Source organism: Trichosurus vulpecula, chromosome 5 (genome assembly GCF_011100635.1).
Source record: "Trichosurus vulpecula isolate mTriVul1 chromosome 5, mTriVul1.pri, whole genome shotgun sequence".
NCBI lineage: Eukaryota > Metazoa > Chordata > Mammalia > Diprotodontia > Phalangeridae > Trichosurus > Trichosurus vulpecula.
Window position 1 is genome coordinate 135,162,574 of NC_050577.1, and position 25,696 is coordinate 135,188,269.

The 25,696-nt window shown below is 37.8% G+C and overlaps 1 protein-coding gene across 1 annotated transcript in view; it reads left to right on the top strand.

Moving 5' to 3' along the window:
- The first annotated feature begins 1,035 nt into the window (after positions 1-1,035).
- Positions 1,036-25,696, top strand: part of TFEC (transcription factor EC) — a 205,604-nt gene continuing 180,943 nt past the window's right edge. The window contains exon 1 of the mRNA XM_036760636.1: positions 1,036-1,116. Within this exon, the coding sequence (XP_036616531.1) occupies positions 1,036-1,116 (81 nt within the window). The remainder of the gene's footprint in view (positions 1,117-25,696) is intronic.

Here is a 25,696-nt window from a genome sequence, read left to right on the forward strand (position 1 = left end):
TCTTTTGACATCTCAAGTACATTTCAGATTTACCACATTAAAATATATTCCACTGCATCTTGAGAATGTTAATCTTTAAATATTGATAATAGTAGTATACTCTCTGTGCTATGAGCAATCTACTTTTTATGTCCCCTGTGTTGCTTAGAATTTCTAATCTGGCCCACATTGGCTGTTTAATCATTCTGGCTGCTTAATCATTCACAAAATAAGCCACTGTTACTTCAGATTTGTTTTTTAAATGCCATCATCATTAATGTTATTACTGTAACAGTAACGAGCTTAAATTTTAAAATGTCTAAAGAAGGGGCAAATTGATGGCTGCCGTTAAAGTACACATACATATTAGGTCATCATATAGTAGGATGGTGTCTTGTATTACATATTGTTGTGTTAGAGGCTAGATAGTTTGTGTATAAACTGGGATATTTTAATTTTGTATTTCTTGTGTTCATTTGTATTTAAAGTATTCTAAATGACAGGAAAAACAACAACCACCAAGGTATAGTATACTTTTTAATATGTGAATATTATTATGTTTGTATCACCAATCAAAACATAAGCTTTCACTTGATTTTATTTTCTTATATTACAATTTTGGTATATTTTATACTTTAATACAAAGTAATTGTTATCATTGAGAAAGATCTTGTATCTGAAGTTTCAAAAAACAGGGCATGTGAAATGTAAAGACCATATTATCATTATTTGATTTTCTGGTTTATTTTTTACTGCCAGCATAACAAATATAAAATAATTTAAAATTTAGTGTAAGACACAATAAAATTATCTTTATAATTATCTATTTCATGGAAAAATGTTATCAAGGCCTGGTATGAAGGACCTTTTCCCCCCACATAAAATGCTCCAAAACCAAATTCCCATCTATGATAAAGTTTTTATTCACTATACTTTATGCTTTGACACATGCTATTATAAAAAGGTCAACACTTTTAGGTTTTTTTGGAAATGTATTTTACTGGGAATGTAAGTGGTTTGTTTGATGTATTCTAATCTCCAGGTATTGACTATTGAATGATGTTGAAAACACTTCCTGAAAATGAAGCTATGGATATTTGTGACATATTTAGAAACTATGAGCAGCATAGAAGTGAGGTGAGCCATCTTGGTGGAAGCCATTTTCCTGTAATTTCTGATTAATAACATGGCAAATAATCAGGACGATTAGGGGAGGGAGGAGTGGAATTCACTTTTAAACTATCAGTCATGATGTTCATTGTATGGAACTGTGATGTAAATGTTTGTGTGGACTACAATAACAATCCGAATTTAGATAGCTGTTTTGGCTCTGTATAGTTCAGTATTTTAAGTTACAGAACTTCTTATGAAAAGGAGTGGGAGCAAAAACAGTGTTGCTACCATTTTCTTATGGTGAGAGAGAAGAAATTAGCGATGAATGGGACTTTTGACAGTAAAGAATATGAAGAAATGTTTTTTGGATATGAATAAAAAGAGATGCTACCCATTATTCTAAATCTTCATCAGTAAATTATTGTACACTTCACATAGGCCCATGAATTTTATTATATCATTTTTGTCAAATTGTTTTTATAGGCAAGGACCTTAAAAAAATTGCTCAGGAACCCCCACACCCTAGGAATAACCAAATTTAATGGAGTAGAAGCCAAATTAGAACCACCAAGAAGTTGAGGAAGGAGATGTCTAAGAGTTTCTTGATATGTGGGTCTTGGCAAGCTAGTTTTCATGAAGAATTCACTGTTGTACCATATCCAACTGTGCTTTCTGCTTTACACTAGATCTGGATTCTTCCACATAGATACTGAAGCTGTGTGGGCACTATTCTTTTCTGTTCCCCACTCTCTTTTCTGTCATCGCCAGGGTTAAATATAATCTTCTGAAAGGCTTATAATCCACTATCAGTTTTGATAATATTTTTTAACCTCTTACGCCACAGTTGTTTGCCTTTTTTTTTTAGAACAGACCCCTTTGACAGTCTATGGAGCCTATGGACTCCTTTTCAGAATAATGTTTTAAATGCATAAAATACATAGAATTATTTTTAAAAACCAATTATCAACATTAAACAAAAATCAACAAACTCGTGGACACCAGGTTAAGAACTCCTACAAGCTTTTCAACTGCACATTCAAAGCACTGTACTGGTGTATCAGGAGGGCAGAGTTTATAATCTCAAAGAGGATCATAAACATGTCTGAAAGGTTCGGAACCGCCGGATATAAGAAACTCTCAAAGTAGAAGGCAGAAGAATCAAAACATTTATTTAGGCTCAACAGTAACCAACCCATGAACCAGCAGCCCCACCTTGATATGTTGATCAAAATCTTCCAGGCCCAATAAGTACGCCTTGCAAGAGTAACCAGGAGGCTACAGAGAAACATGATTGCGTAAAGCAAAATCATGTTTCCCCCTCGATGGTAATAAGATTACCCACTGGCCTGAAGTCTTTGTTCAGCTTCCTCCCGTAGATCAGCTCTGCTACTGGCAGCTCCTGCCTCAGCTGTGTCTGTGTCTGTAACTGTAACTGACGTAACTGTCGTAACTGCCTCTGTAACTGCCTCTGGCTCCAACTGTCGCTGTAACTGTCGCTGTAATGGCCTGAAGTCTTTGTTCAGCTTTCTCCCGTAGGTTAGCTCCGCTACTGGCAGCTCCTGCTTCAGCTGTGGCTGTAACTGACGTAACTGTCGTAACTGCCTCTGTAATTGTCGTTGTAACTGTCGCTGGCTCCAACCGGAAAAGGAAGAGAGAGAATCTTCAAGCTGTCCTCTCCCCTCTTATAGGGTTTTTGACATCATCAAGCTCCGCCCGAATGACCAGGGCCGATTGGTTCCTGAGTTGGCTCCTCCCCCTAGGGTAGACCAGGTTCTGGAGCTAACACCTCCCCTCAGCCAGCCCCATGACTCATCACACAGGAAGTTCTGGTCCTGCCCCGGAAGAGCAAGCCCCAGCGTCCAGGGAAGCTCAATGAGGTAAACTGAGTCATTCAAAGAAAACAAAAGCCATTCTGGTTACACTCCACCCCTTGTTATAGGATACATAATCTAATCAGCCATGTATCCTAGAACATACATTGTGATCCAATTACAAAGGAAACTAAAACATATCATTCATTATAAAGCAAAACATATCATTCGGTGACATTCCCAAACATTGGCTAACGATTCAAATGCGATCCACCCCTAGATCCCAGCAAAATAATCTCTTCAATCAATCATCCCCAAAATAATTATTAATAATTCAAATGTCCACCCCTAAATCCTTGTATCCATTACATAGGATCAATAATATCATAACAACAAAACAACACAGCAAGGATAACACAAAATAAGTAAACAGAACACTATCATCATTTCCACCCCCCTTGAACGATTGGGGCTCAAAATCTTGGGGTGAGGGGTGAAGGTCTCATTTTCCATAGCTTCTTCATGCTGAAATTGGATGTAGAGATGGCCCTGCCCCCAAAAAGTCCCATTCCAGAGGTCATTTCTTTAACAAGCTGGCAGGAATTCCAAGAATGCTACATGCTTAGGCAGTCACCGGAAAGTGCAGGGTGCTTAAGCCTGAAGGAAACAAAACTAGCAACAAGGTTAGCCAAAACAAAGGACAAAAAGAATAGACAAGTATGGACTATAATTCTTCAAATAAAATCATCTCAAGTTTGGTTGAGATTTCAGTTATGCAAAGATCCAACATCAGAGCCAAACTCAGGTGGGAAATGTTTCTTTTCAAAAGGAACATAATGAGGAAGCCAAGAGGATCCCACCCTAGATATAGACTAAGATTGTCCTCCCAGCCTTTCCCCAAATGTACAAGTTTTCATCCGTTGATCACACAAGGTCACCTTCACTCTGAGTGGCTTGTGGGCTTGCAGGAGCAGTTCTTATTTCCCTATTTCTCGTGTTATCAAGTCCTCTATACATTCTGTATAATTCATTGGTTGGAATTCCATCTATCATTTCAAAACCTACTCCTGCTCTCAATAAAGCAGTAAACATTTCTTTCCTTGTTACTCTCCTTTGGCGCCATGTTTGCTGGTTATTCACCCTTCTCTCTTGAGGAGATCTATCCCTTCCCCAGTCACCTAAGTCATATAACTGTAAAATCTTATTTATCACTGTTGTAAGACGGCTCCCTACTTCTCCAAGTAATAAATTCAAAATTAGTTGTTTATAAGCAGGGGGAGCTGTCCTAATTATTAAATTCCTATGAGGCAGTTCCATTGAATCATTGTAATATTTGTCTGCAGTTCCTGTCATAATGGCAGTCTTCATTACCTCCTCCTTTAGTCTCATGATACAATCTCTAAGTGAATACCAGGGTCTGTGCTCAGTGGGCCACATAGAATCAGTAGCATATCTCTTATTGCATCCCACAGCGGCTAATGCCAACAGAGTAGTCCCGCTATCACCATCTCCTTGCTGATGATGTTCCCTAAAAGCTTGTTGAACTAGAGGATCATGGCTGATACCTATGAACCTCATGCAGTCTGTCCCATCTACTGATATTCCACCGGCCCCTTGATCACTGAGTCTTACCATCCAAGATATCAATGGTTCTCCTATTCTTTGGCTGAATCTACTCAAAATATCTGTGACCTCTTGCGGTGAGAAATCTTCCTGAATTTCCCTTGTAACTGAATCTTCACCTCGGGTTTCTGTCTTCCTCCTTTGTATGGGTCGAGCCCTTGTCTGATCATTTAACCATCTCCTATTCTCTGTGTGAGGCACATCCTGAACCCCAGTAGTGTTTTGTGCCTCAGCCCCTAACATTGTCTCATTCTCTCCCCACTCACTTCCTCTGCCACCATGGCTAGGACGAAGCAGGCAGTCAGGCTCTTTCTGGGCTGGGTTGAAATGCACTCTGGGCTTTTTTGGTCTCCTGTTGCTCTTAGCCACATTAATAGAAAAGTTCTCATTTGAGTCAGTTTGGTCTCCTGCTATCTGAGATTCCTCTTCTTCCTGTGGGGTAGGAGTGCCCCCATGTCTTTCACTTAATCTCAATCTTTCGTATACTAGCCGGTAGGCTGATAACACTATCCAGCTTTGCCTAGATAGTGATGCCCCTGACTGAATCCCAACTTCTCGTAAACACTTTTCCAAATCCCTAGGATCTCCTCTCCGTAGCCTTGGTTCCCAGTTTTCACAGGGTCCAGCTTTTTTAGCCAATTCTTTTGCTAGGGAGGAATAAAATGGATCCTCCCATCCTGGGATATTCATCTCTTCCTCTGAAATTGTTCTGCTTCTAAATAGAGATCTTATACCTAGCGATCCTGTTCGTGACGCCAAATGTATCAGGAGGGCAGAGTTTATAATCTCAAAGAGGATCATAAACATGTCTGAAAGGTTCGGAACCGCCGGATATAAGAAACTCTCAAAGTAGAAGGCAGAAGAATCAAAACATTTATTTAGGCTCAACAGTAACCAACCCATGAACCAGCAGCCCCACCTTGATATGTTGATCAAAATCTTCCAGGCCCAATAAGTACGCCTTGCAAGAGTAACCAGGAGGCTACAGAGAAACATGATTGCGTAAAGCAAAATCATGTTTCCCCCTCGATGGTAATAAGATTACCCACTGGCCTGAAGTCTTTGTTCAGCTTCCTCCCGTAGATCAGCTCTGCTACTGGCAGCTCCTGCCTCAGCTGTGTCTGTGTCTGTAACTGTAACTGACGTAACTGTCGTAACTGCCTCTGTAACTGCCTCTGGCTCCAACTGTCGCTGTAACTGTCGCTGTAATGGCCTGAAGTCTTTGTTCAGCTTTCTCCCGTAGGTTAGCTCCGCTACTGGCAGCTCCTGCTTCAGCTGTGGCTGTAACTGACGTAACTGTCGTAACTGCCTCTGTAACTGTCGTTGTAACTGTCGCTGGCTCCAACCGGAAAAGGAAGAGAGAGAATCTTCAAGCTGTCCTCTCCCCTCTTATAGGGTTTTTGACATCATCAAGCTCCGCCCGAATGACCAGGGCCGATTGGTTCCTGAGTTGGCTCCTCCCCCTAGGGTAGACCAGGTTCTGGAGCTAACACCTCCCCTCAGCCAGCCCCATGACTCATCACACAGGAAGTTCTGGTCCTGCCCCGGAAGAGCAAGCCCCAGCGTCCAGGGAAGCTCAATGAGGTAAACTGAGTCATTCAAAGAAAACAAAAGCCATTCTGGTTACAACTGGGTCCCAGATGACCTATCCATTTTAATAAACATGTGATCCCTGCCATAATGGGGATTTAAGTCTAGCAGGGTAAATTGATATGTTTGGATATGGTTTATCAAATAATCAAAAAGCTTAGAGAGATCTTAGATATCCTCCAGTTCAATCCATAAAAGAATGGAAATCCCCATTACAATATAAATAATATGGTATAGTAGACAAAGCATTGGACTTGGAGTCAGGACGACCTGAGTTCATATTCTGTCTCAGGTACTTGCTAATCAGCTATGTGTTTCTGGACAAATCATCTAACCTTTCTGTTCCTTGGTTCCTCCACGTGTAAACGAGAGGATTGGATAAAATAGCCTCTAAGGTTCTTCCTAGAGTAAAATTTATCTGAATCTATCTTTTGTTATTAAAAAAATTCCTAAGACATTAAGTCAGTTTAGAATGTAGATTCTAAGTATGTGCATGTGCGTGCATGTCTTCTCCCCCGTGCCCCCCCCCCGACATTTCAGTATAGTGAAACCCTTTAATACCCAATAAGTGGTCAATTTCTACTTGGAGGCTTCCAGTAAGGAGTGACATACTATAGTATACATTCGATAATGGCATTTTGGATTACATTGGGATCAGAATGTTGCCTGTCTGGAGAAGGGTAGTATCTGGAAATCTCCAGGGATGGGGAACCTACTGCCTTCTGACTCTGCCCATTTAACTTCTGAACTTGAATGTTTTGAATTGCTGTAATTGTTAGGAATATCTTTTCTTCCTAACTCTTGGCTTTGTGATAGCAGAAAGAACAAGGACTCTCCCAGGTCTGCCTGTTGCCATAAGTTGCTAAGAGTAGTGGTATCAAACCCAAACAGAAATGGGGCCACTAACCTGTACCTTAGGATTTTTATGGGCTGCATATTCACTTAGAAAGCTACATGTTAACATTATCTATGTTCTACATTTGTATTTTTATTTATTTTATTAAATATCTCCCAATTATATTTTAATCTGGTTTGGTCCCAGCTCGGGAATGCTGCAGGTTACAACATGGCTGATGTGCTTGATACCTTTGCTATAGTTTCTGTTTCTAGTATCTCTCCTTGCCTTTCTACTTCAGTTTTCCCTCTACCAGCATTGTATACCTCTAATGTCACTGCTCCATGGATAGCCTGTGATTGGAATGTCTATGAGCCTATCAATTGCCTTCTCCTTGCCTGTGGTCAGTCCCTTCTTCCTAGATTACAAGGAATATGTATCTGCCACTAAAGTCCTTCTTCACAAGGCTCATTCTACTGGGGATGGGAGGAGGGAGAAAGATCCTGAATTCTTGAAGTAGAACTCTAGTTAGGACATTTTCCTGCTGCTTAGTAAAGGCTTTGTGTGTGGGCCTGGTGATGGCCCATTTATTTAAGCATCGGCCTAGATAAATTCAGAGAAACTCATCATCAAGTTAACCAAAGGTGATAGATTTTTCTACTAACTTAAAAAAGAAGGTGTGATGTGCATTGATAGAGAGAGAGAGTTCGTATTTTCTCCCCCACATCCACACTCCCCATCATCACTAATTCTATGCCACCTGTACTTCCTTCTTCCAATACAATCGCCAATCACTCAACTTTGTAACTTCAAACTTATCCTCTGTTCTCCTCTCATCTTCACCTATCCCCATTTGTGATATAGTAGATAGAGTACTAGAATCAGGATGACTTGGGTTCAAATCTAGTCTAGTATGGTTATATGTTTTATGTTTCATATGACTTATTGAATAATCACAGAATCGAGAAAGATGTTGGAGATCATACAGTTCAACCTGTACCTCTTACAACCTATCCCCCTTTCAACATACCACTAAGTAGCAGCTAGGGTGCTAAACATGTAGTTAGGAAAATCTGGGTTCAAATTCTGCCTCAGACATATACTTTCTGTGTAACCCCAGACAAATGGCAATCTTTATGGGCTTCAATTTCTTATTCTGTTAAATGAGGCGTTGGACTCAATGACTTCTATGTCAGTGGCACAGCTAAATTATACTTACAGGGCTCCAAACTCTATACTTCATTCCTATGTTCTCAACATCACAGATTTAAATTGGCATAGGACCTTAGGGATCAACCCCCTCATTTTACAGATAAGGAAATAGAAGCTTCAAAAAGTTACATGACTTTCCCAATATTACACAGATAATAATAAAAAAAAAGAGGGATAAGTTTCTGGCCCTCTAACTCCAAATACAGAGTTCTTTCCATAGCTCTATAATAGGCTAGACTACATGTAAGCTATACAAAATGGATGGGCATCTATTTCATTTTTATTTTACTATCTGTCCGTAGGCAAAAAAAAGCATTAAAATAATCCTAGCAATTGTGCTGTCTCCATATTGAAATCTCCAGAGGTCCCATCATCACCCTTAGTTACCCATCAGTGGCAAGTTTCTTACAACTTTTATGGTCAAAAGTCCTTCCTAATCTCTAAATTAAATCTCTCCTACTGTAACTTAAAACTGTTCATTTTTATGTTGGCAAATTTCATAATATATAACTATTCAGTGTATTCCTGTTGGAGAAAGAATGTTAGACTGAACTAATCAGGTATAAATCCTTTAAACAGGCTTTATCTTTCACTTTCAAAATAGTGGGATGGCCCTGACTCATTGCTGTGCCTAAGCATGGGGCTGCCAGCGGGTTAAATATATGGAGAAATACCTTGAAGTTAATTTTCTCTTCTAGGAAGAAATACCAGTGGGTACTAGGTTGAACAAAAGAAACTGTTACAGCTTTTTGTGATGTGGACACAATAAGATAGTTATTATTTTTATTCAGCATTCCGCACAAATACACCGGAGAAAACCCAATAAATAAGTTTGAGGATGAAAGCTGAGTGTTTGAGAAGTTTACTGATATTTTTAGTCCTATGAATTTTTGTGATGGTGAAAAGGAGACAAACAGAAAGTTTGACTTTTTTTTAATGTGCATGGAATTGAGTTATTTCTTTGGTATGCTGACCAGCCACAGTGTTACTGAAATGATGATATTGAGACAGGGTGAGGGATATGTCTATTCTAGTACAAAGATTCAAGGCATTCACTACAAAAAATTGCTTCAGGCTATAACTTGGCATGCGATGGGTTAACTGAAAGGTCAATTCCAAATGAAAAATAAAAATCTGTTGGTCTCTCTTGGTGTTCAGGGGATGGAATAGTTATAATTTTAAATGTTGTCTATGCTCTTATACCTCAATAGGTTTGGGGATTTTTTTTTCTTTTTCTGAACTGAGACTTTTGAGGCCAATGGTTTCCATAATGGTTACGAGTGCCTGGGGCATTCTAAGGGGGAAAAGATGACAATTTACTTCTCTTTCTTTTCATTTGCCATAAGTATCTAGGGTTTTTTTTTTTTGCATACCTAATAGTACTGTACTGTGGGTACTTATGTAACATGACAGCCTCCAGGAGCTGGGAGAATATTTTAACTTTTCTTTTAATCAATAGTCCAACTAGAGCACAAAATTTGGAATCAGAAGACTGGGTTTTAATGTTTTCTCTGAGTCACTGTTTGACCTTGAAAATGATATCTAAACTCAATGTCAAAAGAAACTTGACGCATTTATTCTCCTACCCAGTTTGTTCAGTGTCCCTAATGGCGGTTGACTGGCCTCTTATTTGTCATAAGAGCTATATATGAAAAGACAGCTTAGGTGATCCAGTGGGTAGGAATCTAGGTTTGGAGTCAAGAAACCTGAGTTCAAATGCTGCCTCAGACACTAGCTTTGTGACCTTGGATAAATTACTTAAAACCTTTTCCAGTCTCAGTTTCTTCACCTGTAAAATGTAGAGAAGAATAGCTTCTGTCTCACTGGACTGTTGTGAAGATCAAATGAAGTAACATAGTGCTTTGCCAGTTTTAAAGCATTATATATATAAATATATATAAATGCTTCTTATTACAAATTTTTGAAAAAATAGACCAAGGAGAATTCTTTATTTAACTTAGTCATTTTGAATTGTCCTCATATACAAGTCAGCTAATTCTGGGAAAATATTCTGTTTTCCTTTGAATTGTCTGTAATGGCTAGTGATAGCTGTGATTGGGTGGATGTGTCCCAGTGATGAAACTACTTTATAAAAAGGCTCTGTTAGAACTACTGTCTCTTCAAATCTCTTGAATTTAGTTCAAGGTGCTCCTGTCTTGTAAGGAATTATAGTCAATTCAAAAGGCAATGAATGGTGTAAATTTCAAGTTCTGATATCAAGTTCCCCTGGGGCTATGTAGATAAATGTACATTGTGTCTTAAGAACTAAAACCTAAAATTGAGTGGTCTGTGCCATCCAAAACGGAAACAATTGTCTCCTGGTACTCCAGACCTGAGACTGAGGCTTCAAGGTGCCCAGCATCTATCAATCTCTAGGACTCGGCAGACTTTATTTCTCCTTGTGTTCTGATATTATGCTTATGAAATCATGGGGTGTTTATGTTTAAGGTTCACAATCTTAGGAAATTATGGGAGATTTTATATTTAAATTCTCTCATATAACTTTTCTCCTTAGTAGCTTAGAGCTACTATTTTTCTCTATGTATGGATGCTGAAGTATGACTACTCATAGCAATCACTTTCACCCATTCATTTATCTCACTATTTCTTGAGACTGTAAGGGATGCTGTGGAAGACAGACAAATAAGAGATCTCTACACTCTGAAGAGTATCTTGGAAGAAACACATACAACTTTAAATGCTGATATAAAAAAATAGGGCAGCTAGGTGTCACAGTGCATAGATGCCAAGCTTGGAATCGGGAAGAGTTATCTTCCTGAGTTCAATCTGGCCTCAGACTCTTACTAGCGGTGTAACCCAGGCAAGTCGCTTAAACCCATTTGCCTCAGTTTCCTCATCTGGAGAGTGAGTTCAAGAAGGAAAGAGCAAACCACTCTAGTAACTCTGCCAAGAAAACCCCAAAGGGGGTCATGAAGAGTAGAACATGACTGAAAAGCAGCTGAACAAAATAAGAAAACAACATAGGGTATTACAAACCTAGAGGACAACACTGTGTAGTGGAAAGAGCCCTGGATTGGCTGTCAGAAGACCTGGGTTTGAGGTCGAGCTCTCGTGCTTTTCTACCTGTGTGACCTTGGATTATCATTTCATTTCCCTGGGTCTTCTTTCTCAAATAAAGTTCAACTTTACCATCTAACATCTTATATTGCTGTAACTCTTATAACACAGGACCAAGTTAATCATAGACAATATGTGCTATTAATTCAATGGCAGGAGACTTTCTTTTTGAAAGAACTGTGTCATTCACACAACCTCTGGTAATGGGATCATTCATTGGATTATTTGGTGGCTCTAGCTGGTTAGTCCCAACAATAGCCGACTCTTACCTGATAATTCAGTCTGTAACAGGTTTTTTTAAATATTATATCTGTTCATATGTCATTTCTGTTCTATATCTGAATTACTACCAAATTTTGCTTTTCCTAGTGAGTAGGTTGAATTTCCTTATATCTTGACAATACTGAATGATGCTGCATCTACTGCTATGATAACCATAGCCTCAAGGCATTGGCTGGGTTTTTAAATTTTTTCTTTCTTTCCTTTTTCTGCTAGGGAATTTTAATTGTCTCCTTTTTGTTTGTAAAGCATGTAAAGGAAAGAATTAAGCACCTCTTATAAGGCTTTTCCCCCTTGTGTGCATATTATACTTCTTCTAAGAAAAACCTGAGAAGGACATTTGAACTTACAAACTAGGATGTGATTATTCATTCTATGAAGAGATTCTTTGCTTTTTAAGAGGCTTTCTTTGAATACTGATCTCTCATTGTACAAATTAATTCTGGTTTATAGATCATTAAATACTTGACAGAAGGACCTAGGATGGGGAGGGAGCAGAGGAATCTAAATTTCAAGTGTTAGTAGCCACTGACAATTGAAGATTAGTTAAATGACATTAAATCACCTCTGTGTATGACAATGAGAACTGGCTCCAACCTTTCTAGACTGATCACACGTTAATTCTCATCACACACTCTTCTTCTTACTATTCCTTACATTTCATATCCCATCTTGAGTTACTTCATAACCCTAGGGTATTCATGGCTGGAATGCACTCTCTGCCCCCTCACTCTTCTTAGAATCCTGTGCTTCATAGAATCATCAGGCTAGAACTGGAAAGGAATTTAGAGGTGTTTAATTAAACCCTTTCATTTTATAGATGATGAACTGAAGCCAAGAGAGGTTAAGTAGTCACTTAACTAACCCCTGATCAAGTCTGTCTGAGATCACACAGCTAGTAAGAACCTGAGGAGCAATTTGAAACCTAATCTTTTATTCAGTACAGTATCTAAAGGACCACCTCCTACATAAGGTCTCTCTTGATTCCCCAGCTAATGTTGCCCACCTGAAATCACCTTGAATTTCTTTCTCATGGATGTTGCATATAATTAAGTATTGGCATATTGTTTCCCTTGAGAGAGCGTAAGCTCCTTGAGGGAAGAAACTGATTTTGTTTTTGAATATTTCAAACACATTAGTCTAGAGGAGAGTGCTCAGTTCATAGTAGATACATAATGAATACTTGTTTGGTTGATTTTTTTGTGATTGGTGATTCGAGTTACAACAGAAAGGAAAGATAATCTAAGAATTAGAAGGTTGTTATGAGGTCATCTAGTGCAAACTCTTTAATAACCATTATCCTTGATCAATATTCATTCAACCTATACTTGAACACTTTCAATATTTTGTAAGATATCTCTGTTGTTGGCAAATATCAATTGTTAGAATTACAGTGTAAGAGATGTCACTATTTCAATATGATGATCCCAAATGACTGTAATTTTGCCCTTTAATGTACCACTAATTAATTATAGTCTATATTGTAGGCTTTTAGATACAGGTACAAAGCAGCTCTTATGTTGTTACATCTCTCAAGATTAAACATATACAGAGTTACTTAACTCAGAGTTTTAGGCTTTTTTTGTGCCATGGACCTCCTTGGAGGTCTGGTGAAGCCTATGGACCCATTCTTAGGATGTTGGTTACTTACACTCATAATTCAAGGAAATGAAAAATTTTGGTCAGAAGTTACTGAAAACAAAGATAAATTTTTCCCATCCAAGCTCATGAACCCCCTGAAATCTATCCATAGGCCCCTTGGGTGTCTGTGGTTCTCAGGCTGAGAAACCCTGCTTTAATTGATGCTCACATGGCATGGTTTGCAGACCTATCTTGATCATTCTCCTCAAGACAATCAAGTTTGTACTTATTTTTCTTAAATTGTGGTTTCCGAAATGGGAAATGGTATCTCCAATATAGTATGATGAGATCAGGATACGTCAGAGTTCCCTCTCTTGTTATGAACATTACAGTTCTATTAATAAAAAATATTGTGATTTTAGGTTCTGCTTGTTTTATTATTGATATTTGATTTTACAGAAGTATTTCTCCCTTATCCTACTCTATTGAACCATCTATTACAATAACAACAACAAAACGCTTCTTAACAAAGCTAATTTACAAAGTGATCAAATCTGATACCATCAACACATTCCATATTCATAGTCCACTTCTGTACTGAGAGAAAAGAGGAGTGTTTCATTGTGACTTCTCTAGAGCTGAGATTGTCCATTACCACTAATCACAGTCCAATTGCTCTTTAGGGCTTTTTCATTGATATTATTGTAATTATTGTGTTTACACTTCTCTTAGTTCCATTTATTTGTTTTGCATTAGTTCATACAGTTCTTGTGTTTCTCAGAATCTCCATCTTGTCTTTTCTTAAAATGCAGTAATATTCCATTACATTTGCAAGCATGGTGGTCCACCTGACCCCATTTAATGTAGGAGGTACGGATTTTGTTGATCAGTTGTTGAATCAAATTGAATTGGTTGATTTGAATCAATCAAAAGTATTAACTAGTTGTGAGATGTCCTGAATCAATTTGAATAGAAAGTGCTTTAACCATTGGATGGTGAGACACAGCAATACATAGAAATGTCTTGTAATTGGCTAAAGAATCAGATACACCTAGATGGAGGCAAGTATTTTAATTTCCTAAAAGAATCATATAGGCCTATATATAACATTTATGGATCATAGTTTATTCAGCTATTTCCCAATAGATGCCTACCCAGTTGGTTCCCAGTTTTTTTTTTTTTTTACTACTACAAACATTTTGCTATCATTATTTTGGTACATAGGGGCCCTTTGTTTATCTATACTTCTTTGGAATATATATGCTATAATGGAACACAGGGTCAAATGGTATGAACGGTTTAATCACTTTTCTCACTTGTGTTGACTTTTTGGCAGCTACGTCAGTTGTTGGCTCATACGGACCCAATCGTCAACTAAATATCCTAGGTATTTTTTTTTAAATCAGCTATTGCCAAGCTATATTTCCCCTATCCTGGATTATGCTATTGATTTTTTGGGTTTTTTTTTTTGGAGGGGAGAAGGCAAGGCAATTGGGGTAAGTGACTTGCCCAAGGTCACACAGCCAGTAAGTGTCAATGTCTGAGGCTGGATTTGAACTCAGGCCCTCCTGACACCAGGGCCAGTGCTCTACTCACTGCACCACCTAGCTGTCCCTATGCTATTGATTTTTAACCAAAATGCAAAATGATATTTATGCCAGTGAAATTTCATCTTATTTATTTTGATTCGGTTATTTTTCTATGTTTTCTACAGCTACACTTCCCCATCTGTAAGATGGAAATAATGATAACACCCATCTCACAGGATGGTCATGAAGATTAAATGGGTTAACACATGTAAAGTGTTTTGTAAACCTTATAGTGCTACATAAATGCTAGTATGTCTGCCATTCTCTGTGGGCAAGTGCAATTCCTCTGTTTCATAAATTCCAATGGTGCCTCAGTATCTCTACAATTAAATTTTAACTTCATTTAACATCTACAACCCTTACAACCTGTCTTCAATCAAGATTTCCTGCCTTATTATACTTTAGTCTTCATGTATCCTCTAGTCAAGTCAACTGGTGTTCTTGCTGTTATTCACACATGACTTTCCATCACTCATCCCTATGCTTTCACCCTGCTACCCATGCTTACAATGCAGTCCCTTATCCTTCTGAGAATTTATAATTTTCTTCAAGGTTTAGTTCAAATGTCATCTCCTACATGAGGCCTTTCCTGATCTTTATAGCTTGCCAGCCCTCTCCCTAAATTACCTTATATTATTTTGGATATATTTTGCATATTCTACATATGAACATGATATTTACTCTGGTAGAATGTAAGCTGACTCAGGATAGGAACTTTTCATTTTGTTTTTTGCATCTCCAGGGCTTAACACAGTGCTTGGTACAGAAGAGATGCTACTAAATGATTTTTTATTAATTTATATAGCATCATCAGAAGAATACTGGTGTGCAAAGATGGACAGTTTTTCAGAGAGAAGTACTGAACAGCTTCTCGAATGCCATAAAGTTCTTCTTTCTCTTCTGTTAAGTTTTGGACCTCATTCCTTGTCCTATGTATATCTAAGATACATGTATTGATTTACCAGTAATGTACATTTTCTATCCAACTGAACAACAGACATTTTTAATTTACTCCCTACCCTCTCCTAGTGGCCCCTTCTTAGGTTGAATTCTTTGTGTGACTTTGTGATTTTTGGATGTCTTTTGGGAGTTTTTGTATTGTTCTGAGGCTTGTAGTTAGCATATGCCATACAAATGAGAGTATCTGGAAATCTTCACCATGTACAGGACTGGTTTCCATTTGGGCTCTGTGCTAGAAAATGTCTATGACACTGTCAAATATCTTTGGGCAATATACATCTCCCTATGTTATGCCTTGCTTGACATAAATAATCAGAGGGATAAAGAGATCTCTGTTCTAGCATCATTCAAGGAATCTTGTATGATTTTAACATACTCATAGGAAACTTGAAGGAGAGTCTGTCAGGTAGTATTTTGGTCTTTTATACATGTGAAAATCTTTTGCAAGTTCTCAAATCTATGGTGGTTGCTCAATGTCACAATCCTCCATTGAATTTATTGATTGTGCCCAATGATTGGCCCGTTAAGGGTGAAGTGGTACATAGATTTCTGGATTTTGAGTTAGGAGTGTCTGGTATCAAATGCAGACTCTGACAGCTTGCCAGATGTATCACACTATACTTTGGAGTGATAATATACTTGCTCAATAATTACTGAATTGATAAGTTCACTTGTGTATCTCTGGGACTTTGGGAGGACATTTAAAAAAACATTTTTTATTTAAAGTTTGAACTCTAAATTCTATCCCTCCCTTCCTCTTGCCCTCCCCCACCAACCTGGGATGGTAAGCAATCAGATATAGGTTATATATGTGTAATTATGTAAAACATTTCCATATTAATCATTTTGTACAAGAAGATGTAAATGAAAGAAAAAAAATGAAAGAAATAAGATGAAAAGTAGCATGCTTCAGTCCATATTCAAATAATATCAGTTCTCTCTCTGGAGGCAGATGGTATGTTTCATCATGTGTCCTTTGAGATTGTCTTTGATCATTGTACTACTGAGAATAGCTAAGTCATTCACAGTTCTTCATTGAACAATATTGCTGTTACCGTGTGCAAGTGTTTGGTTCTGTTCACTTCACTTTGCATCAGTTCATGTAAGTCTTCCTAGGTTTTCATAAGTCATCCTGCTTGTCATTCTTATAACATATTAATATTCCATTATATTCATACACCATAGCTTATTTAGCCATCCCCCAATTGATGGGCATCCCTTTGATTTCCAATTCTTAGCCTCTACAAAAAGAGCTGCTGTAACGGGTGGCATCTTTTTGTTCCTCATCTAACACATATGTCTTCTTGTAAAATTTTGTAAGATAGTTTAGTGAACAAGCAATATATAATACCTTGCATTAAGTATATAAACATGTAATTGGCCTATATTTGAGGGGTCATTGCTGTTCTCGTGTTTTGTTAGTGGATAGGCAATGCCTACTGCTAAAAAGAGGGAAGGGGAGAAGGAAGAGAACACTAGGTTCGAGTCTGAGGATATGATAAAACGTTTTGCTAATAGTTCATGTGCCATTATAAAATATTTGTCCAATAATTAGGGATCTTATCTGGCCCTGCCACTGTCGTTTTTTTTTTTTTTTGAGAAGCTAGAGTGTTATTCACCTCTTTGATGGAGAAGAATGGGATATGGGTGGCCTGGTGGCCTCCTCAAATGGAGGTTCTAAGAGGAACTATCTAATCAGAGGAGAAGTCACAGAGGCAGAAGGTGCTCTCAATATGTTAATTTCAGGGTTGGAGTGAATTTCCAGGATGAAGAGGTTACTTGGGTGTGATAAAAGTCTAGTGTGCAACCAGAGAGGAATAAGAGCGTGAGTATTTGGTATAGTGGATTAGTCATTTTTTAGTCATGTCAGACTTCTTTGTGATCCCTTTTGGGGTTTTCTTGGCAAAGATAAAGGAGATAATATAAAGATACAAATATATAATAACACACAGTACAAATAGATCATACAAAGATACTACAGACCCTTTTCACTCTGCTCCTGGTTTCCCTAAAGAGTCAGCTCAAATCCCAGTTCTGTAGGATACTATTCCTGGTCTCCCCTTCCTCCTCTCCCTTAAGTACTTTTGCCCTGAGATTTGTTGTTTTGTTGTTCAGTTGTTTTAGTTGTGTCTGACTCTATGACAACATTTGGGGTTTTCTTGGCAGAAATATGGAGTGGTTTGCCATTTTCCTTCTCCAGCTCATTTTACAGATGAGGAAAACTGAGGCAAACAGGGTTAAGTTACTTGCCCAAGGTCACACAGCTAGAAAGTGTTGGGAGGGGAGGAATGTTTGAGCTGAGGTCTTCCTGACTCCTGGCATTATATCCACTACCTAGGTCCCTATTTAAAACGTTCTTATATTTTTATAGATACATGTTTTGTCTAGATGGCTATGAACAAGTCATCTATCTGTAATGACACTTCAATTCTGGGACATGTTATTTGTTGGATTCTCATCGATATTTTATAGTTTATTTTGTAGTACATTTTTAATCTTAATTTTAAATGATAGTGAATTTCTGATGCATATGGTTCTAGCCACCTGCTTTTATCTTTGTAGTTACTCAGTAAATGCTGAATTTTTGCAGCCTACAGTTATACATTGAACCATTTCCATAATTTCATTATATAATCTGCATCAAATAATAAGTACAAATTTCTTAAGAATCATCCTCTTTGTAATTTAAGGTGGCAAGAATCTGAGCCTAAATTCTTATCTTAAACCCTTCCATTTTTTAAATAAACAATCTGCATGACTCAGCCATTTATTTAATGTTTATTTGTCTATGTATTGTTGGTTGGGTTAATGTGGATGTTACTGTCATGTGTCTTTGATTCCACTCTTTTATCTTAGCCATTCCTAAAATTCCAACCAGAGATAAACTACTTTCAACAACAACGAATCTAGTGGAATATGCCTGTTATGTATATACTAGTGGTTGGCGGTTGGTGTTTGTTGCAAAGTATTTCTACAAATTTTTTACCTTTCTTCCTCTCAGAACTCTTGTAGTTCTTTTCCTCTTTTTTGCTGAAAAAAAAAATGTAACTCTTCCCATATTTTCCTTGGGTTTGATAAGCCATGTGTTGTATTAATATTGTATGGGGTTTTGGTTGGACACCTAGATGCATTGCAATCCATTTTACTGTGCTGTATGATTAAAAACTGTTACTATGTATTAATTGCTGAAGTGACATAGCACCATTAAGTTTTGACTTCAAGATATTTCTACACAATATCAGCTTTTTTCCTTGATAGCTTAATGCTAGATGTAACTTATTTGAAGAAGACCAATGTATCAGTAGGTATCACTTTCAGGCAATTTGACTCCTGGATTCAACTCAAGCCCTCCCCCTCTCTTTAATTCCTTCTAGTTTGTTAATAATTTCATACTTGCTGATTTCAAATAACATTTTGCTCCCACAAGATGAAAACTGTTTAATATGTTTTTTCATTGTACCATATAATTTGGTGTATTGTGTATCAATGTGACTAATACCAAGTTTGGGTATGATTTCTTCTTTGACTTAAACCTATACTCAGGTTTATTCAGGAGTAATTATAATAGCTTTAAGACTAGGCAGAATTATAAGGCTTAAACCTTAATCCCTACCAGATGTTATATATTCTTTTATCAATTGCTCTTAACATAACTGTGCTATTCGTATAACTTAAATAGAGAACAATTTTCCATGTGGACATCAAATACTCAAGTGTTTTCATTATACTTTGGTCTTTTTTTATTACTTGCAGTGGATGAATGAGCCTGAAGCGTGGAACTGAGTCAAAGGCTTTGAGCTAGTCATAAAGGAGGTTTACTTGGGTTTTTGTGGTGATTTGTTCAATAAAATCCAAATAGATAACAAGTTGCTTTTTACACCTTCTAGTACTTTTGGGCATGGAATGGCATTAAACACTCTGGTAGGTGTGAAAACCTGCACTCAGTCTTGAAACAGTGACCAATTGGGTCTGGTAATATCACAGATTGGGTTAGTACATTAGCCGAGTGATGGCCAGAGCGTAGATCAAAAAAAAAATTGATGAGGTGGCAGGAGGTTTGCATTTTTGGAGCTATCATAACTGTCATAATGGTCATCTTGACATGGACAGTAGAGCAAATGGAACCCCTTTGTGCTTTGCCCTGTCTTTGTAGCTGCCATGATTATCTCAGTAAAAGACAGAATCCCTATAGTACACCATCCTGACTGGGAATTCCCTTACTTTGTCACTGCCCATCCCTCCCACCTCTGGGCATGGATGATGGGTTTTGGGGAAGGAAATGGCATAATAATGTCATAATATTAATTATTACAATTAAAAAATAGTAGTAGATAGAGTAGTTTGCCCTTCAGGAATTTGCAAGCATATAAAAATGCAGGATCTTTGTGTATGAACTGGGGAACAATAATAATCATTATAATTCTAGAATAATTATAGCATTATCTGTTTATATTACTTCTAGAAGATGTTGTAGGTCTTCATAGAACTGAGCAACTTTGGCCTCTTTGGTTTGGAGCAAAGACTTGTATTGTTGTGATGTTGAAGGCTTTGCCTGGATTAACAGATGTCATTCTGTCATTTTTGAGATTTTTACCCCAGCACTGCTTCTTTCTCACCCTTCTGTTGACTATGGGGCTTCTCCATTTCTTTTAAGGAATCTTGCCCACAGTAGTGTATAAAATGATCATCTGAATTAAATTCACCCATTCCCATCCTTTTAAGTTCACTGACAACCAAGATGTTGATGTTTAATCTTTCCACATCCTGTTTGACCTCATTTGGCTTACCATGGTTCATAGATCTTACATTCCAGGTTCCTTTGCAATACTGATCTTTATAGCATCATCAGACTTTCCTTTGTCCCCAAGACCACTTCCACAGCTGAGTTTCTTTCGACTTGACCTAGCTGCTTCAATTTTTTCTGGAGCTTCTTGTAGTCGTCCTTCACTCTTCCCCTTGTTGTTTGTTCTTTATGTTCATAGTGTACCAAGGGCATCACAGGTCATGTCTCATGCGTGAATTGGATTTAAGCGAGGCACAGTTGTGCAAAGTCATCATCATCCTCATTCTTTCTTCCTGAGTCATTGAAGCTCCAGTGGCAAGACACAAGTCAAAATACCTCGAGACAGCCCAGGATGTAGTGGATGACTCTGGCATCTTTGATGCCTAAGTTCTAAGTGCTCCACAGCACCTCCTTCAGCTACCTTCGTGGCCTTTAGAACAAATTGTTTTCCTCCAACCCATTCTGTCACGAGGAGTCTTCACTTGCTTAGGATAGACATCCCCTAACTCACTGACAGGTTTAAGGCCCATTGGTTTACTCTCAACCTGGTTTACCTGTCTGCAAAGATAGTTTAGGGTGTGGCTGCTGCACAATGCTACAGCCTTCTTGGAGCCACAGGTGAGAGTGTGGGTGAAGATGGACACCAAAGGTGGAGGAGCAGCTCAGAAACGGGTAAGCCCCTTTGGCAAGCCCTGACACCTGAAGTGTTGGTCTTCCCTGAACATTCATATACCCAGTAAACATGTTGGACACTTTCTGAACTGAGGGGACTCATCTTCTGGTGTCAATCTTTTATCATTTTCTATTCTCTGTTGGGGTTTCTTGGCAAAAACACTGGAGTGGTTTGCCGTTTCCTTCTCCAGTGAATCACCTTTGTTAGAACTCTCCACTATGACCTCTCTGTCTTGGGTAATCCTGCACAGCATAGCTCATAGTTTTATTGAAACTATGCAAGCCCCTCCACCAGGACAGACTAGTGATCCAGGAGGAGATATTTGTATGTACCCCGAGTACCTTCTGTGTTGTTGAGCATAAAATAAGTACTCTTGATAGTACTTGTTGAGTATTCGTCTGACTAGTAATAATAATTACAATGATGGTGGTGGTACTGATGATTGTGAAACACAAACTATGTTCTCAGGGCTGAAAAAGTGCATACTGGGCATGGCTACTGACAAAGTCTCCTACCGGAACACCAGAACAGAGGTGAGTGTGACTTTGCATATTCTAGGCAGCCAGGTAGTTCAGGAGATGGAGCCACTGGGCCTGGAGTCAGGAAGATCCCAATTACAATGTAACCCTAGGCAAGTCACTTTAACCTCTGTCTCCCTCAGTGTCCCCAATGTAAAATGGGGATAATAATAGCACCCACCTCCCAGGCTTGTTGTAAGGATCAAATGAGATGTTTGTAAGGTGCTTTAGCACAGTGTCTGACACAAAGTACACACTTAAGAAATGCCTGCTCCCCTCTTCCCAATGAGATACGACTCAGGAATATGTCTATCGGGGTGAATTAAAAATAGGAGTTACAGCATTAATTCTGAATTCCCCAGAGCTATTTCATTTAATCCAGTTACTAAATGTTTTAAATTCTTTACTTGGTATGAAATTTATAGAAAGTTGACTGTGAAAGTTTTTTTTTTTTTCTTCTAAACATTGAACCAATAATAACAAGGATGGTAGAATTCTTCCAGCAGGTTTGTCATTTTGCCTTCCACGCTTTCACAAGAGGTTCCTTTTACGAGGACATGCTGCTCTCCAACCTGCCGCATCTCGAGTCAGAAACAGAGCAGGGAAACAAATGCTGCTTTGTGCAATCTATAATGGTCTGTTTTTCCTAGGTGACAGTTGTTCTGATTTGTGTGTTTGTTGCTACTTTAATGAGGATATCAACTTTCATCCAGGGAGACATGTGGGTCACTTGTTAGTGCACTTAACACACCAAGGCGTTCCACCAGCTGGAAATTTGACTTCTAGCCGAATTATTTCTGCCCAGCGAATGGCTTTCCTTTTGACATATTTTAATATACTTGCACACTGAGAAGAAGAGTGGGTGAACAGAAAACAGACTGTTTTATTAACCCAGCAGTAACCTTTGAGGTTTCTACATGTCCACTTTTTTTTTCTTGCCTTTGTACATAATCCCAAGAGACTGGTACCTGGCTTCCCTTGGAATAACAAAGTCACAAACCTCCAAACACAATTGTTACTGAATGCCAACTGTTCCTTCTCATCTTGTGCATGTATGTTTTTTTCAAACTTATACATTAAGAAACATATCCTTATGGGTGAATGTAGCCATTACAGGCTGAGTTGTTTTTCTATTTTAGATGCTTCTCCTTTTACTTTAATAGATTTATTTTCCATGACATGGAATCTCTTTTGTAAAGAGACCCTAATTTTATTGTGTATATGTCTTACAAAGGTTTTCTTTTCTTTCAATTCCACTAAGAGTGGGGCAAAAGTTTTTAACCACACTTACAAGCTCTAACCGGACTTGGTTTTAGCTGAGAGAGCAGGTGCCAGTAAAGAGAGGAAAGTCTGGCACTGCCAAGAAGCCAGCGAGCAAGATATGTAGTCCCATATGCTGTTTTCACACAATCCAACATGCCATGGACAATTTCCAGAGGAACCACAAATTCTTCTGAGTCAACTATCATTCTTCTCAAAGGTATATATACACATATGAATAGATAGATAAATAGATAGATATAGATATGTAACAGTCATCACTTTCAAGGGGACATGTTACACTAACTACCTTTGAACAGATGTACATTTTAATCAAATGGAATTGGAGAGGGAGAATGTTGATTCAGCATCACATAGACCTTTAGTGTAAATGGCAACAACACCATGAAGCATCATATGAGGAGCTAGTAGAAAAGATTCCAAAATAAATTACTTTCTTCCTCCTCACTAGTTCAACTCATTTATAGATATAAATCTTATAGCTTTAAAAAATGAGAGCTTAGTCCCATAATATAGCTTACAAACTAGGAGTAAATAAATTGTTAACTCAAGGTTTTTTTTTACATTTATTTTCTTGTCTTCTTTCTTCTTTCTTTTTCTTTTTATCCATCTCTCTCTTAATTTGTCCATCTTATTTTGGTTAGGTTTTCAGAAGCTCTTCTAAACTTTCTTGATATGTTCTCTCTGTCCATAATACCATAATTTTAGTGGAATATCCCTTTCAATTCTTTTTTAATAGACTATTCTTTACCAAGAAAATTTTTATCAGAACTTTACAAAGGTTAGCTTCTTCCTGCCTTCTTCCTCTTCAAAAAAAAAATGTTGTTCTGGGACTTTTATGAATTCTCTTAGCCTCCGTCTCCAGAGATATATTTTAATGCTTCCTTACTGGTCAATGTTCTACCCGTCAGTTCTGTAATAAACCCAAGTTTGTTTTCCTCGGGTATAATGCCTCAGCTGTATAGCCCCATTTGTGGTCTGTGAAATCATGTATGCCTTTTCAGAATCCGAGTCTTTCTGTTAGGATGGTGTCACTTTTTCTATTAACTTCATGTTCCATTAAATGTTTGCTGAACATGTGAAGTAGAGTTGATATTGCATCAAGCTTTAATCTGTCTGGTATCCCTAACTTAGAAACTTCAGATTCTTGAAATAGGCATAGCATCTGAAACTATAACTGCCTGAGAACATTCTGAGCCTTAGAGACTCATGCTGTGAAGATGATTGTTAAATCAGTGGAAATTCATTCCTAGAGAGTGACTCAAAAATAGTAGGTGTTTAATAAATTTCCAGTGATTGTCACCCTGGAAAGAAGTTGGACTCAAAGAAAAGCATAGGTGGGTACACAATAACACTCAAATACTCCAAAGATTCTGTGATCTATCAGTGTGAGGGTTCTTTCTAATCACACACACACACACCACACATACACACACACATATTTATATATATATATATATATACATACATGTATATATAATACACATATATATGTATGTATATAATATAGTAAACCATCCATTCCTGTTCATCCTGTAAGGCCCTTGTCCCTGCCCTCTCCTATGTTTACCATAAAAGGCTGAACCCAAGAGCTTACAGGGTCATCTTTGCTTTTTCTTGACATCGTGATGATACAAATGGAGCACACTGGCTGCCCATCAGTTATACCTGATCTTGCTACATATCCCACTCATCCTTTTTAGGCCATGCATCTCTTCAGGGTTCAGAAGGGACAATATACAAAAAGGGTGCTAGGAATCACATTGAATAATAATGATAATAATAATATTTTAAGTGGAAACCATGATTTCATCAGTATAGGGAGAATTTCTTTACCAGTGAAGACTGGCATCTTCTTTGTAACTTATAGTCTTAGAAAGTTGGCTAGGGCACTTGAAAGCATGACCAGGGTAACAAGATGTCAGAGGTAGGACCTCAACCTCAGTCTTTCTGGTTCTGAAGTCAGTTCTCTATCCATTAAAACCCACCTGACTGTCAATGATAATAATAACACATTTATTTGAACATTTTACAGTTTGTAAAAACCTTTTATATTGTCCTCCTGAGTCTTAGAAATGGTTTTGTTTTGAATTAATAAATATATAAATCAACAATTTTATTAATGCATCATATTATTTGCTCAGCAGTACCATATCACATGCTGTCTGACATGTCAATCAGTCACTAAGCATTTATTAAGCACCTACTGTGTGCCAGGTACTGTGTTAAGTGGTGTAGGGGATCAAAACAGGATAACACATGTTGCCTACCCTTAAAAGAATATGACATTTGGTTTTGAAAAGATAGATTAAAAAACATTTATTAAGTACCTACTATGCGCCAGGCACTTTGTTTACGAAGTTTTTTCCCCTATGGAATATGTGAAATGTTTAGATAAAATGCTTAGATAAAATTAGATAAAATTTTAGATAAAATGTTTAGATAAAAAGCATATAACCGATAATGAAATGCTCAATATTTCTATCTGGCAATACTATTTTTTAAAGAGTCTTCTCAAGTCTTTCAGATTTGTAATTTTTCCTACAGGAAGTACAAATTTCACACATATATTTATATATATACATGTATATATGTACATGTGTGTGTGTATGTGTATGTGCCAACTTCTCCAAAGAGTCAGGAGACTTTTACCAAGGCCTCCCAAAAACTCATGTCTTCTATGAATTGGCCCTCCTTGAAAAAGTGGCTGTGTGGGAAGGTAACCTCACTGTATTACTCACATGGTCTAAAAGCCTCTCCTTCCATAGTGCAGTTGGAATGGATATCAAAT